This window comes from Microcaecilia unicolor, chromosome 7, assembly GCF_901765095.1.
Source record: "Microcaecilia unicolor chromosome 7, aMicUni1.1, whole genome shotgun sequence".
Lineage (NCBI taxonomy): Eukaryota > Metazoa > Chordata > Amphibia > Gymnophiona > Siphonopidae > Microcaecilia > Microcaecilia unicolor.
In genome coordinates this window covers 302,997,776-303,010,601 of record NC_044037.1, presented here as the reverse complement: position 1 = coordinate 303,010,601, position 12,826 = coordinate 302,997,776, and the positions used below count along the sequence as shown (strand labels likewise).

The window sequence follows — 12,826 nt, the reverse complement described above, 5'->3', positions numbered from 1 at the left end:
TTCAGGGCACAGACCATATAAGTCTGCCCAGCACTATCCCCGCCTCCCAACCACCGGCTCTGGCACAGACCGTACAAGTCTGCCCAGCACTATCCCCGCCTCCCAATCACCAGCCCCGCCTCCCACCACTGGCTCTGGCACAGACCGTATAAGTCTGCCCAGCACTATCCCCGCCTCCCAACCACCAGCCCCGCCTCCCACCACCGGCTCTGGCAGACCGGATAGCTTTTTAAAAACTTTATATTTATTGAAATGCTATACAAAATAAACAAGACAATTACATTTTAAATTCAATTTCCCCAGTTAGAAGAATTACATACAATAATGGAAAAAAAAAAAAGGAGAATCTTTCTCTCATATACAAAGAAATCAAGGAATCTTAAGACCACAAAGTTGGGGAGATCCAAGCCTAAGAAAACCTCAGAGAATGGTTACCTTAGGAGGAATAAAGAAGAAACAGCAATCCTGCCTTAACAAATCAAATAATATTCCCAGTTTTAAAGATGTTCTATCCAGATACTGAAGTTACTGATGTACAACAATATGATTTCAACAGCCCTGGGTCAAAGAAAACAAAAGAAGCTGAATCACACATTTGCAAGGAAATGGAAGGAATCATTTTGCACCCAGGGGGCCTAGAGTTTCCTTCGCTCCTGGGTTGTTGTTTTTACACACATCAGGAAAAATGTGAACTTTAGAACCAAGAAATTCCTCATTTTGATAATGAAAATGTAAACGCACGAAGACAAAGAATCAGTAAAGTGGAACTTTTAACAATAAAATCAACTGAAGTTTCTCATAGTCCAGTTACGTCCAGAACAGAAGCATCACCAGTTTCTAATCTTCTAATACATTTGCCCATAAGGAGATAGTAAATACTACTACTACTACTACTACTTAACATTTCTAGAGCGCTACTAGGGTTACGCAGCGCTGTACAATTTAACAAAGAGAGACAGTCCCTGCTCAAAGAGCTTACAATCTAATAGATAAGAGTGAGACAAATATAGGACAATCAAGCCATTGTGACATCACTGATGAGGTTGGCTCTTAGGCATTGGTGGGAATGAGGCATTATGACATCACAATCTCAGCTCTGGTTAAATCACTGCTATATGTAATACTACTACTACTACTTAACATTTCTAGAGCGCTACTAGGGTTACGCAGCGCTGTACAATTTAACATGGAAGGACAGTCCCTGCTCAAAGAGCTTACAATCTGAAAGACAAGTGTAGAGTTGATCTGATAGGGTATACTATATTTCTCGAAAGGTTAGCTGCCGAAAGCAGCATTGAAGAGGTGAGTTTTAAGCAGAGATTTGAAGATGGGTAGGAGGGGGCTTGGCGTAGGGTTGAGGAAGATTGTTCCAAGCATAGGGTGAGGCAAGGCAGAATGAGCGGAACCTGGAGTGGCAGTGGTGGAGAAGGGAACTGAAAGGAGGGATTTGTCCTGTGAGCGGAGGTTACGGCGGGGACATAGGGGAGATGAGGGTAGAGAGGTAGTGAGGAGCCGCAGACCGGGTGCATTTGTAGGTGAGTAGGAGAAGCTTGAACTGTATGCGGTATCTGATCGAAGCCAGTGAAGTGACTGAGGAGAGGGGTGATATGAGTATATCGGTTCTGGCGGAATATAAGACGTGCGGCAGCGTTCTGAACGGATTGAAGGGGGGATAGATGGCTAAGTGGGATTCAAAGCGGGTAAAGAACCTTCTGGAAACTTCTACATCTCCTTAGGTGAGACAGAATAGACTTGTGGAAAGTTCAAATCCTGATATTAAAATGTCTTTGCCGTATTTTCCATGTTCTCCAATTTTCGATGAATTACAGTTTTGTCTAACACCAAAGCCAATTGAGTCTCCTGGACTTTCTTTAAATCTTGCTCCAAAGTGTCCACTTGCTTAGCCAGCATGACGGAAGTTGATTTCAATATTGGCCTGAGCTGAAAGCAGAGCCGTGAAGAGATGATGGGAGCAGTAGGTAAACCTTCAGCTTTGCACCCAGGCTCCCAGTCTGCAGTCCCCTTCCCCACACAGACCCCCCCATTTTGATAATTAAACTCAACAACCATGATGATCACACAAATATCCCATAAAGGTGCAGGTTAAAATATGTGCGGATGGTTATTTAAGTTTGCGTGGCTCACAGGGTCTCTTCCTTCGCTTTAACTGCCTTCAGGAGCTACTGACCTAGGCGACCACCTAGTCTTGCCTAATGGGTTCGGCCGCCCTAGCTGGAAAAACAAAGGAAAAAAAGCAGAGGAAGAAATCGGCACACTAACATTCTGACTTCTTTAGCCTGCTGATCCTTTTTAACCTGCTCCATAATTTTATGACCTAAAACAACAGAGACTAAACTGGATCTTTTTACACTTCTGTTCTGCCAGAGCCCAAGACACACTGGGGCCCAGGGCAGAAGCTAAGGAATGGGTCCAGCCAGCGCCACGTGCCCTGAAGCTCACCTCAGTAATAAGATTCAGCTTTTAAAAAGGGGTCTCCTCGTGGATCTGGACTCCAGGAAATTTCTGTTCAACCCCCCCCCCCCCCCCCCCACACACACACACCAAAAACCAACCCCCGACTCCAGAAAATCCATTCTACTTACAACGTTCAGGACCTGTGTGCAGAAAGACTAACTCACCGAGCTCGTCTGGGGAATAAGGATCTTCTCATCCAGGTAGGTCTGGGGATGCTGAGGGGTGATGGCGCCATAGCTCCGACTTTTCTGATCCTGAGGCACAGGCCCTTCAGAGCACAGCAAGAGAGAAAAGCACAAAAAGTGAGGAAAAACTTACAGGCACAAAAGGTAGAATTATAGCAAGCACAGCAAGGGGGAAGGGGCAACATCAGAAAAAATCTTGGCAGGAACGTTAAGAGCTGGATTGGGAACATGAGAAGGGATGTCAGAATTATGTGAGAAAAGCAGGAAGGTGCTGAACCAGTGGACCCAGGCTCAGGTCAAATGTACATTACTTCTGGGTTTCGGATCCTGGCTTAGGACTGTCACCTCACTTCAGATCAACCAAACAGGCTCATCAAGAAAACTTAGAACTACACACTCCCGGCATGCAGTGGGGCAAAGCCCAGACAGCATTGGTTGACCTGGGTGAGATGGAGCCCCAATCCTGTGCTTGATCTGCATCACAAGCGTCTCTGTTGCCTCTTCTGGGTTTTCTGTTCTAGAACCCCCTCCCCTCTCCACATATGCTATTATGTATTTTCTTTATTCCACTTAATATTCCGCTACAACCTAAGCAGATTCCAATAGAAAACATACACAATAGAAAACCACCAACAAGGCATAGGGAGAGGACATGGCCCGCAGGAAAAAGGAGGGGTGATGATGCCCCTGTGTAGACTCCAAGTGAGACCTCATTTAGAATATTGTGTGCAATTCTGGAGGGACCGAACACTTCAAAAAGATATAAACAGGATGGAGTCGGTCCAGAGGCGGCTACCTAAATCGGTCAGTGGTCTTCGTACTATAGCGTAAGGGGACAGACTTAAAGATCTCGAATGAACACTTTGAAAGAGAGGTGGGAGGGGGGAGATATGATAGAGGCATTTAAATACCTATGCGGCATAAATGTCTCTTTCAATTGAAAGTCGGCTCTGGGATGAGGGGGCATAGGATGAAGGTGAAAGGGGACATATTTATAAATGACCTAGCGATGGGAGTAACTAGTGAGGTAATTAAATTTGCTGATGACACAAAGTTATTCAAGTCGTTAAATCGCGGGGAGGATTGTGAAAATTATAAGAGGACCTTACGAGACTGGGAGGACTGGGGCGTCTAAATGGCAGATGACGTTTAATGTGAGCAAGTGCAAAGTGATGCATGTGGGAAAGAGGGAACCCGACTTATAGCTACATCATGCAAGGTTTCCACGTTAGGAGTCACGGACCAAGAAAGGGATCTAGGTGTCGTCGTTGATGATACGTTGAAAACCTTCTGCTCAGTGTGCTGCTGCAGCCAAGAAAGCAAATAGAATGTTAGGTATTTTAGGAAAGGAATGGAAAACAAAAATGAGGATGTTATAATGCCTTTGTATCGCTCCCATGGTGCGACCGCACCTCGAATATTGTGTTCAATTCTGGTCGCCACATTTCGAAAAAGATATAGTGGAATTAGAAAAGGTGCAGAGTAGGGCGACGAAAATGATAAAGGGGATAGGACGACTTCCCTATGAGGAAAGGCTAAAGCGGCTAGGGCTCTTCAACTTGGAGGAAAGGCGGCTGAGGGGAGATATGATAGAAGTCTATAAATAATGAGTGGAGTTGAACGGCAGATGTGAAGCGTCTGTTCACACTTTCCAAAATACTAGGGACTAGGGGGCATGCGATGAAGCTACAATGTAGTAAACCTAAACGAATCGGAGAAAATTTTTCTTCACCTCAATCTGTAATTAAACTCTGGAATTCGTTGCCAGAGAATGTGGTAAAGGCGGATTAGCTTAGTGGAGTTTAAAAAAGGTTTGGACAGTTTCCTAAAGGAAAAGTCCATAGACTGTTATTAAATGGACTTGGGGAAAATCCACTATTTCTGGGATAAGCAGTATAAAAAGTTTTGTACATTTTTGGGATCTTGCCGGGTATTTGTGACTGGATTGGCCAGTGTTGGAAACAGGATGCTGGGCTCGATGGACCTTTGGTCTTTCCCAGTATGGCAATACTTATGTACTCAGAATTAACCTGAGGAAATTCTCTGTTTCTATGTTGCACTGGCTCAGCCTTCGCCACTGTGAAAGCATTTTCCTTTGTTCTCACAAAAGTTGGCTCAGGGTGCCACAACCCCTCGAGTCAGCCCTGTCCATAACATACTCACCACTGCATACCTTCTTTGAAGCACAAAAACAATTATTTTATTAAAACCGTAACTTTACAAACAGAATATTGTTGACTGATTTTTTTTTTAACATTCCACCCAGCATGTTCTCCTAAATCAGCACAAATCAAGATTTCATTATTGTGTGGCAAAGTCAAGGCTGCTTTTTTATTTATGTGGGGGAGAGGGGGCCTATAGAATTTTGCACATGCAGGGTTATCCTCTCCCACTCCCCCTACCCCCCCCAAAACAACAAATTGGTCTTGAGGCGCACCTAGGACTCATTTCACCAAACCACAGTTTTACCACACAGGAAACTGCTTGCTTAGTTTTCTCTCCTTTCCACTACCGCTTTCTCAGCTGACTTCCTTTCCTTGACACAATGTCCCTGGAAGAAATCTTCTCTCTTAGCCTTTTGTGGTCACTGCACATCTGAGTGGTCCTGAGCCATCCCGGGAACAGTCACGAGAGGAGAGCGAAAGTGAATGGGGTTCACAGCACTTCTCAGGCACGTTAGTAGAGGAAAGGGTTTCCATTCGAAGTATAACATGCTTGGAGGGGCCACTCTTTGGAGCGTGTGAGGGTGCAAGGGGGGGGCGGACAATGACTACATAAAAGACAGGAAAGGCTACGTCCAATCTACACTTCAACATGTGACTCAAAACTTGAGAAGAGGGTTCTGGATATATTGGAGGCTGGAGCTCAGGTGGAACAATAAAAAGCTATCTTGTAGGCCATAAGCCTAGGAAAACAAGGACCCTAGACAGAAATTCAGATCATTTGATGATAGCTGTTTAAACTGGAGAAGGGTCTTGCATGGAAACTGGTTGATTCAGGCTGTCTCCTAAGACAAAGGAGTTCAGTAGATTGAGCAGGGAGCATTTATACCCCGCTCTTTCCCGCTCGATAGCAGGTTCAGTGCGGCTTACATGGTATGGTACAAAGTATCACAGAGTTAAAACAAAGTATGGAACAAAGTATCAGAGATGACATTATTACTATAGAGTAGGACAATAGTAAGAGATGTGGGGAAGGATTGGTGTTTGGGTAATACTAGTGTTGTGGAGCTGGGTTCAAGAGTTAGGATGGTTCATTTGGGTAGGCTTGTATGAAGAGGTAAGTCTTCAGCAGTTTCCGGAAGGGTAGGTGTTCATTGATTTTCCTGATGGGTCGACGGTATGGCATTCCAGAGTTGGCTGCCTATAACAGAAAGTTGGATGATGCGTAGTAGGTTTTGTATTTGAGGCCTTTGCAGTTGGGAAGATGACGATTGAGGATATGTTCAAGAAGATTTGAGCCAGTTCCTGGGTGGACTAGAGAATGACACAGGGACAGAACCTGTGGGGACGGGGCAGGAACAAATTTTGTCCCCATGTCATTCTCTACTCTGGACCACCTTGGAAGGGGGCAATGGGCACATCTGTCCATAGGCTGACCAAACGTTAAGCTTCTTTAACCTTTCCAAATCCACCTCCCTCTCTGTCTCCTTCTCTGTCCTGACCCTTCCCCCTTGGTACTTGTGCTCCTCGATACAGATGCTCTATACTCCTCCCACTACACCGCTGGCCAGCCTTTACATCTACTCCCTCTCACCCCCCCCCCTCCCCTTTTGGCTTTGTGCTTCTCAGAGGGATAAGTGTTATTTTATTGCCTTTTTGGCTTCATCTCTTCACAGGGCCAACCTTTAATAAATAAATAAATTCCTGACACCTCATTTGAAATCTCAGGTCCCGGGTGGGGGGCCCCAAAATTGCTAAGGTCGGCCCTGTCTGTCCACAGCAGTATGGAGGCCCTGCAGAGAAAGTGAAGACATCTCAGTGAAGGCAATGAGAGTTCAATCCACAGAACCAGGAGAAGTAGAGTGATCAAGAGTGATCTTCGAAAGAGTCATCTCAGATAAATAGTGACGGAACACACAAGGGAGAAGGTTGATACCAGAGAAGCATAATTAAAACATGAAGTGTGTCTCCAGTGTCTGCCCATCTGAAAACCAGGGGGTTCAGATGCCATGGTTTGAGATAACAGCCAATCTAACTGATCTTACATCGTCCATTCTGCATGATCTATCTCTACTCATCTATCCTGTAGTATCTGTTCGAAATTATGCTCTGTGGATTCACTCTGCAGTATCTATCACCGTTAGCTTCTCCAAATACATTACAAGGCTACACCTTTTCCACATGCCCCCTAGAAGAAACAGACTACCTCAAAAGTTGCTAACTTTCAGGAAATTAGTAACAGCGTGACTCTCCGAAGCAGCCTTTGAACTAGATATGGAAATCTGAAGGCTGTTAAAGAATTGGACCGTTATTTATGTTCAAGTGATGCAGGCGATGGTGTTTTAATTTATTGGAAAAACAAGTACATAAGTAATGCCACACTGGGAAAGACCAAGGGGCCATCGAGCCCAGCATCCTGTCCACGACAGCGGCCAATCCAGGCCAAGGGCACCTGGCAAGCTTCCCAAACGTACAAACAATTCTATACATGTTGTTCCTGGAATTGTGGATTTTCCCAAGTCCATCTAGTAGCGGTTTATGGACTTGTCCTTTAGGAACCGTCTAACCCTTTTTAAACTCTGCCAAGCTAACCGCCTTCACCACGTTCTCCGGCAACGAATTCTAGAGTTTTAATTACGCATTGGGTGCAAAAGTGCTGGCCACAACTGGCAAAATTTGCATGGGGGATCCTGTACATGCCTGACATTTTCTATTGCAGGAAGGACTGTGAAAGACAGGAGAGCTAGACTGAATCCCTGTCCCGTCCCCGCGGGCTCTGTCCCCGTCCATATCCCCGCGGTTACTGCAGGTCCCCGTGTCATTCTCTATTACAGAATTCTAACAGTTACATACATAACATTTACACTGGCCATTGACATGGTGTAAGTGGCCACACCGATATGCTGGCAGGTCAATGCCAATTTACATTAATATTCCATAACGGCAGCATTCCGCTGCCTATAAATGTAAATGTTAGGAACGCCATGGTCCTCTCATGGTCATGCCCACTTTTGAGATCTGCGCGGTAGAATTTACATGGACTTTGCGGTCTGCTGTGGTCCCTCTTCCACTGCAGTCCTGCAGATCCCAACCTCTTATCTACATTTTTATTTATTTATTTTAAAAATATCAATACCACCCTATAACTAGGTGGTTTACAAGAAACGTACACAGTATTTGTATCACAAAGACTAAAAACAAAGCGAACCATAATAACAGTTCAATCTTCATAATTAAAAAAGGCAGGGACACTTCACTTCAGCTTGGAGAAAAGACAGCTAAGGGGAGATATGATAAAGGTCTATAAAATAATGGAGTGGAGTGGAATGGGTAGATGTGAATCGCTTGTTTATTCTTTCCAAAAATACTAGGTCTAGGGGCCACGCAATGAAGCTACAAAGTAGTAAATTTAAAATGAATCGGAGAAAATATTTCTTCACACAATGTGTAATTAAACTCTGGAATTTGTTGCCAGAGACTGTATTAAAAGCAGTTAGCTTAGCGGGGTTTAAAAAAAGGTTTGGATGGCTTCCAAAGTCCATAGACCATTATTGAGATGGACTTGGGAAAAATCCACTGCTTGTTTCTAGGATAGTCACGTACCGAGGGCAGGGCGGTGGGGGTGGTCTGCCCCGGGTGCACACTACAGGAGGGGTGCAGGAAGCAGCTGCGTGGCTGTCAGTTCTGCTGGTTCCCTGCTCCCTTTGCTGTTACTTCCGGGGTAGAGGGAGCAGGAAACCAGCGGAGCCAACAGCCGCGCGGCTGCTCCCAGCACCCCAGCAGATAAGAAGAATGCACCCGGGGGAGGGCTTGGAGGTGATGCGCTGGGGGAGGACAGTGATGTGCCGGGGGGGATGCTGCACCTGGGGGGGGGGGGGTGTCATACTGCACCCGGGGAGGGGGGGGGGCGCAGCAGTGATCCACCACAGGTGGCAGCTGTCCAAGAACCACCACTGTTCTAGGATACGCAGCATAGAATGTATTATATTTGGGGGGGATCTTGCCAGGTACTTGTGACCTGGATTGGCCACTGTTGGAAACAGGATGCTGGGCTTGATGGACCATCGATCTGTCCCAGTATGGCAACACTTATGTACTTGGGATTCTGAATGGAATCTTGCTACTCTTTGGGGTTCTACACGGAATGTTACTACTATTTGAGTTTCTGCCAGGTACTTGTGACCTGGATTGGCCACTGTTGGAAACAGGATGCTGGGCTTGACGGACCTTTGGTCTGTCCCAGTATGGCAACTCTTATGTACTCATGACACACAATTTCATCTTCAACAATTTCTTAAACTGTGGGTACACTACTACAGTTCCGAAGCCGACCTGGCAATGCGTTCCACAGTGTTATCCCTGCGGGAACAAAAGCTGTAGCTTGAGTCTCTGCGTACCAAAGATGAAGTACTATGTCAGTTGGAAGTCTCATAGCAGCCTCTGACCGCATTTTGCGTCTCGGATGGTAAACAGTCAACGAATGTTTCAGATATAGTGGAGCAGAAGCAAACAGTACCCTGACAACACTTTGAACTGAATCCTTTGAGAAACAGGCAGCCAATGTCATTTTTTAAGCATTGGCGTTAGATGAGAAAACTTTGCCACCCCTATTATCGTTCTTACTGCTGCATTTTGGACCACTTGCAATGCCCTAATACTCAAAGATGACATACCGATGTACCAGTGGCATAGCTACGTTGGGCCACGGGGGCCTGGGCCCCCGTAAATTTGGCCCTGGATCCCCCTGCCGATGACCCTCTCGATCCCCCCCTCCCGCCACCAACCCGCCGTCGCCAACCCCGCCGTTGCCTACCTTTGCTGGCAGGGGACCCCAACCCCCGCCAGCCGAAGTCCTCTTCTTTCGGCGCAAGGCTTCGTTCAGTTTCTGAGTCTGATGTCAGACTCAGAAACTAAACGAAGCCTTGCGCCGGAAGAAGAGGACCTCGGCTGGCGGAGGTTGGGGTCCCCCACCAGAAAAGGTAGGCAACGATGGGGGAGGGTTGGCGGTGGGAGGGGGGGTCAAGAGGATCGTCGGCGGGGAGGGTCAAAGTTGTTGGTGGTGGTGGTGGTGGCAGCAGCGGCGGCGGCAGGGGGGACTAAAATGGGCCCCCCTCCCGCTGAAGTCTGGCTATGCCCCTGTGATGTGCATGGCATTGCAGTAGTCCAAAGACGCCAAAACCAAACTTTGAACAACACAACGAAAATTGTAAACAGAAATCATAGGTTTCAAATCGATACAACACATGCAAATATTTAAATGGCACCTGTACTACATTTGCAATCTGTGTTCTCAATGTCAATTTACATATCTTTATTTATTCGGATTCAGCTCATATCTTTCTTGGTTGTAGCTCAAGTTGAGTTTCATTTAGGTACATTGCATACTTTCCTGTCTCTGGAGGATTCACAATCTAAGTTTGTACCTGAGGCAATGGAGGGTTACATGACTTGTCCAAGATCAGTGGGGTTTGAAGTGGGCTCCCCTGGCTACCAACCCCACTGCTCTAACCACTGGCCACCCCTCCACTCTGCTAAAGAATAGTAAAAGACACATACCTGAATCTGTGGATGTCATAGCTGTATCGTGACTGATTCCAGGTGTGAGACTAATTGTTTCTGTCAAACTTTAACCCAGGATGTTCTGTGCTGTCAACCACACACAACCTACTGATTTGAAAATGAATAGCACCAAAAGAAAGGCAAAATCTGTTTCTCAGCATGCATGGAGAAAAAGGGAAGCAGCCAGGGATCTTGTCTGTCCTCTGTCCCTGTAAGTCTCCCAGGGAATAAAAAGCTCACTCAGCTGTCAGGGTGACTCAGGGGAAGTCTAACCGCAGCCAGGAAATCTGGTGTCTCTGTAAATTCAAATGATAGTAATGTACGCATGACATCAGATAAATACCAGCACGGTCCATTCAATCAGCTCAGGTCTCCCCCCCCCCCCCCCATGTCTTCATTTAGGCTTGTAATTGCTGCTATGGGTAGGTTCTCTTCCCCCCTTCCCCCCCCCCCCAGCCTTTTTAGAAATGCAAAAAGCCATTTCCCAGCTGTTTTGAGCTAAATTGCTCTGTACTTGGATTCCATCTTCTCCCCCTTCAGGGATCCAGGCATTTATCCCTCTGCTGTCCAATTCTGTGGGAATCCAACACCTTTTCCCCATGATAATGTATTTTGCCATATTGCTTTTAAAGTTTCCCCACTGGCAGCTTCATTTCAGGTCTTCTAGTTCTACACCTTCCCCCTGCATCTAAAAAAAAAAAAAAGTTTGTGCGTTAAAATCTTTCAAGTATTTAAACACCTGTATCATAGCTGCCCTGCCCCTCCTCTACCACAGTGGTTCTCAATCCAGTCCTTGGGACACATCCAGCCAGTCTGGTTTTCAGGATACCCATCATGAATATGCATGAGAGAGATTTACATAGAATGGAGGCAGTGCTGCAAAATTATCTCATGCTTACACCCTGTGGATATCTTGAAAACCAGGCTGGCTTGGTGTGTCCCGAGGATTGATTTGAGACGCCTGCTCTAGGGTACATATTTAGAAACAGAGGTTTAAGATAGGAAGGGAAGGGAAATGGGACTTGATATACTGCCTTTCTGAGGTTTTTGCAACTACAATCAAAGCGGTTTACATATATTCAGGTACTTATTTTGTACCAGGGGCAATGGAGGGTTAAGTGACTTGCCCAGAGTCACAAGGAGCTGCAGTGGGGATTGAACTCAGTTCCCCAGCATCAAAGTCCACTGCACTAACCACTAGGCTACTCCTCCACTAGCAACATTCCATGTAGAAGCCTGCCCTTGCAGATCAGCAATGCGGCTGCATAGGCTTCTGTGAGTCTGACGTCCTGCACATGTGTGCAGGACATCAGACTCACAGAAACAGAAGCCTGCGCGGCCACATTGCTGATCTGCAAGGGCAGACTTCTACATGGAATGTTGCTAGTGGAATAGCAACATTCCATGTAGAATCTCAAATAGGGAAAGGGAACTAGGACCTGACATACCGCCTTTCTGAGGTTTTTGCAACTACATTCAAAGCAGTTTACAAATATTCAGGTACTTATTTTGTACCAGGGGCAATGGAGGGTTAAGTGACTTGGCCAGAGTCACAAGGAGCTGCAGTGGGAATTGAACTCAGTTCCCCAGGATCAAAGTCCACTGCACTAACCACTAGGCTACTCCTCCACTCACATAGGAGAGGGTCCTGTCCACTTAAAGTATGCTGAGCAGGCATTCAAGAGTGCTTAACAGGACAGTGAATCTGGCCAGTGCCGGGACAGGCCTGGGGGGGGGGGGGGGAGTCAGGGAGGAGCTGCCACTTATGTGGGCAAGGGGCATATTTAGTGCCACCACCTGCATAGCTAAGTGGACAGATTGGACCACATAAAAAGCTATCCTGTCTTTCATCACACTCAATATTGGCCAGCCCTGCATAAAGTCTAGATCACTAATGCAATCCTTCCCCCCCCCCCCCCCCCCATTCCTTGTTTGATCCCTACACTCAGCTTCCAACCCCTCATTCTAATTCCCACCCTGTTCCATGATCCGATACCCCTTTTCTGATCCCCCCCCACTCTGCTCCTCATTCCCCCTAGTTTCAGTTTATCTCATTCTGATCCTCCCAATCCCTCCCCTCCTGACCCCTAGACAGCCCTGGCACTTACCTGGAAGCGATCCTTAGTAATCTAGCGCAGTGCTTCTCAATTCAGGCTTCAGCCAGTTGAGATTTCAGGATATCCACAATGAATATGCATGAGAGAGATTTGCATGCTCTGCCTTCTTCTTATGCAAATCTCTCTCCTTGTGGATACACTGAAAACCCGACCAGCTTGGTGTGCTCTGAGGACTGGGTTGAAGAGGGACAGGGCAGGAGTAGTCCCCTTCCGTTCCCGTCCATCTGGCTCTGGGTTCAAAATGGTGGTATACTGACCCCTAGTAGTAGTGTTGCAGAACTACCGCTAGGTTTGTAAGCTCTTTGAGCAGGGACTGTCATTCTTCTAT

General features: G+C 46.5%; 1 protein-coding gene across 1 annotated transcript in view; it reads right to left on the bottom strand.

Annotated features, from left to right (window-relative positions):
* LOC115474056 (natural resistance-associated macrophage protein 1-like) overlaps positions 1-10,508 on the bottom strand; it is a 69,934-nt gene extending 59,426 nt beyond the window's left edge. Inside the window, exons 1-2 of the mRNA XM_030209353.1 lie at positions 10,379-10,508; positions 2,640-2,743 (exon numbers count right to left, since the gene is read on the bottom strand). Coding sequence (XP_030065213.1) covers positions 2,640-2,743; positions 10,379-10,397 — 123 coding nt within the window. The 5' untranslated portion in view covers positions 10,398-10,508. The remainder of the gene's footprint in view (positions 1-2,639; positions 2,744-10,378) is intronic.
* Between the last annotated feature and the right edge of the window lie 2,318 nt (positions 10,509-12,826).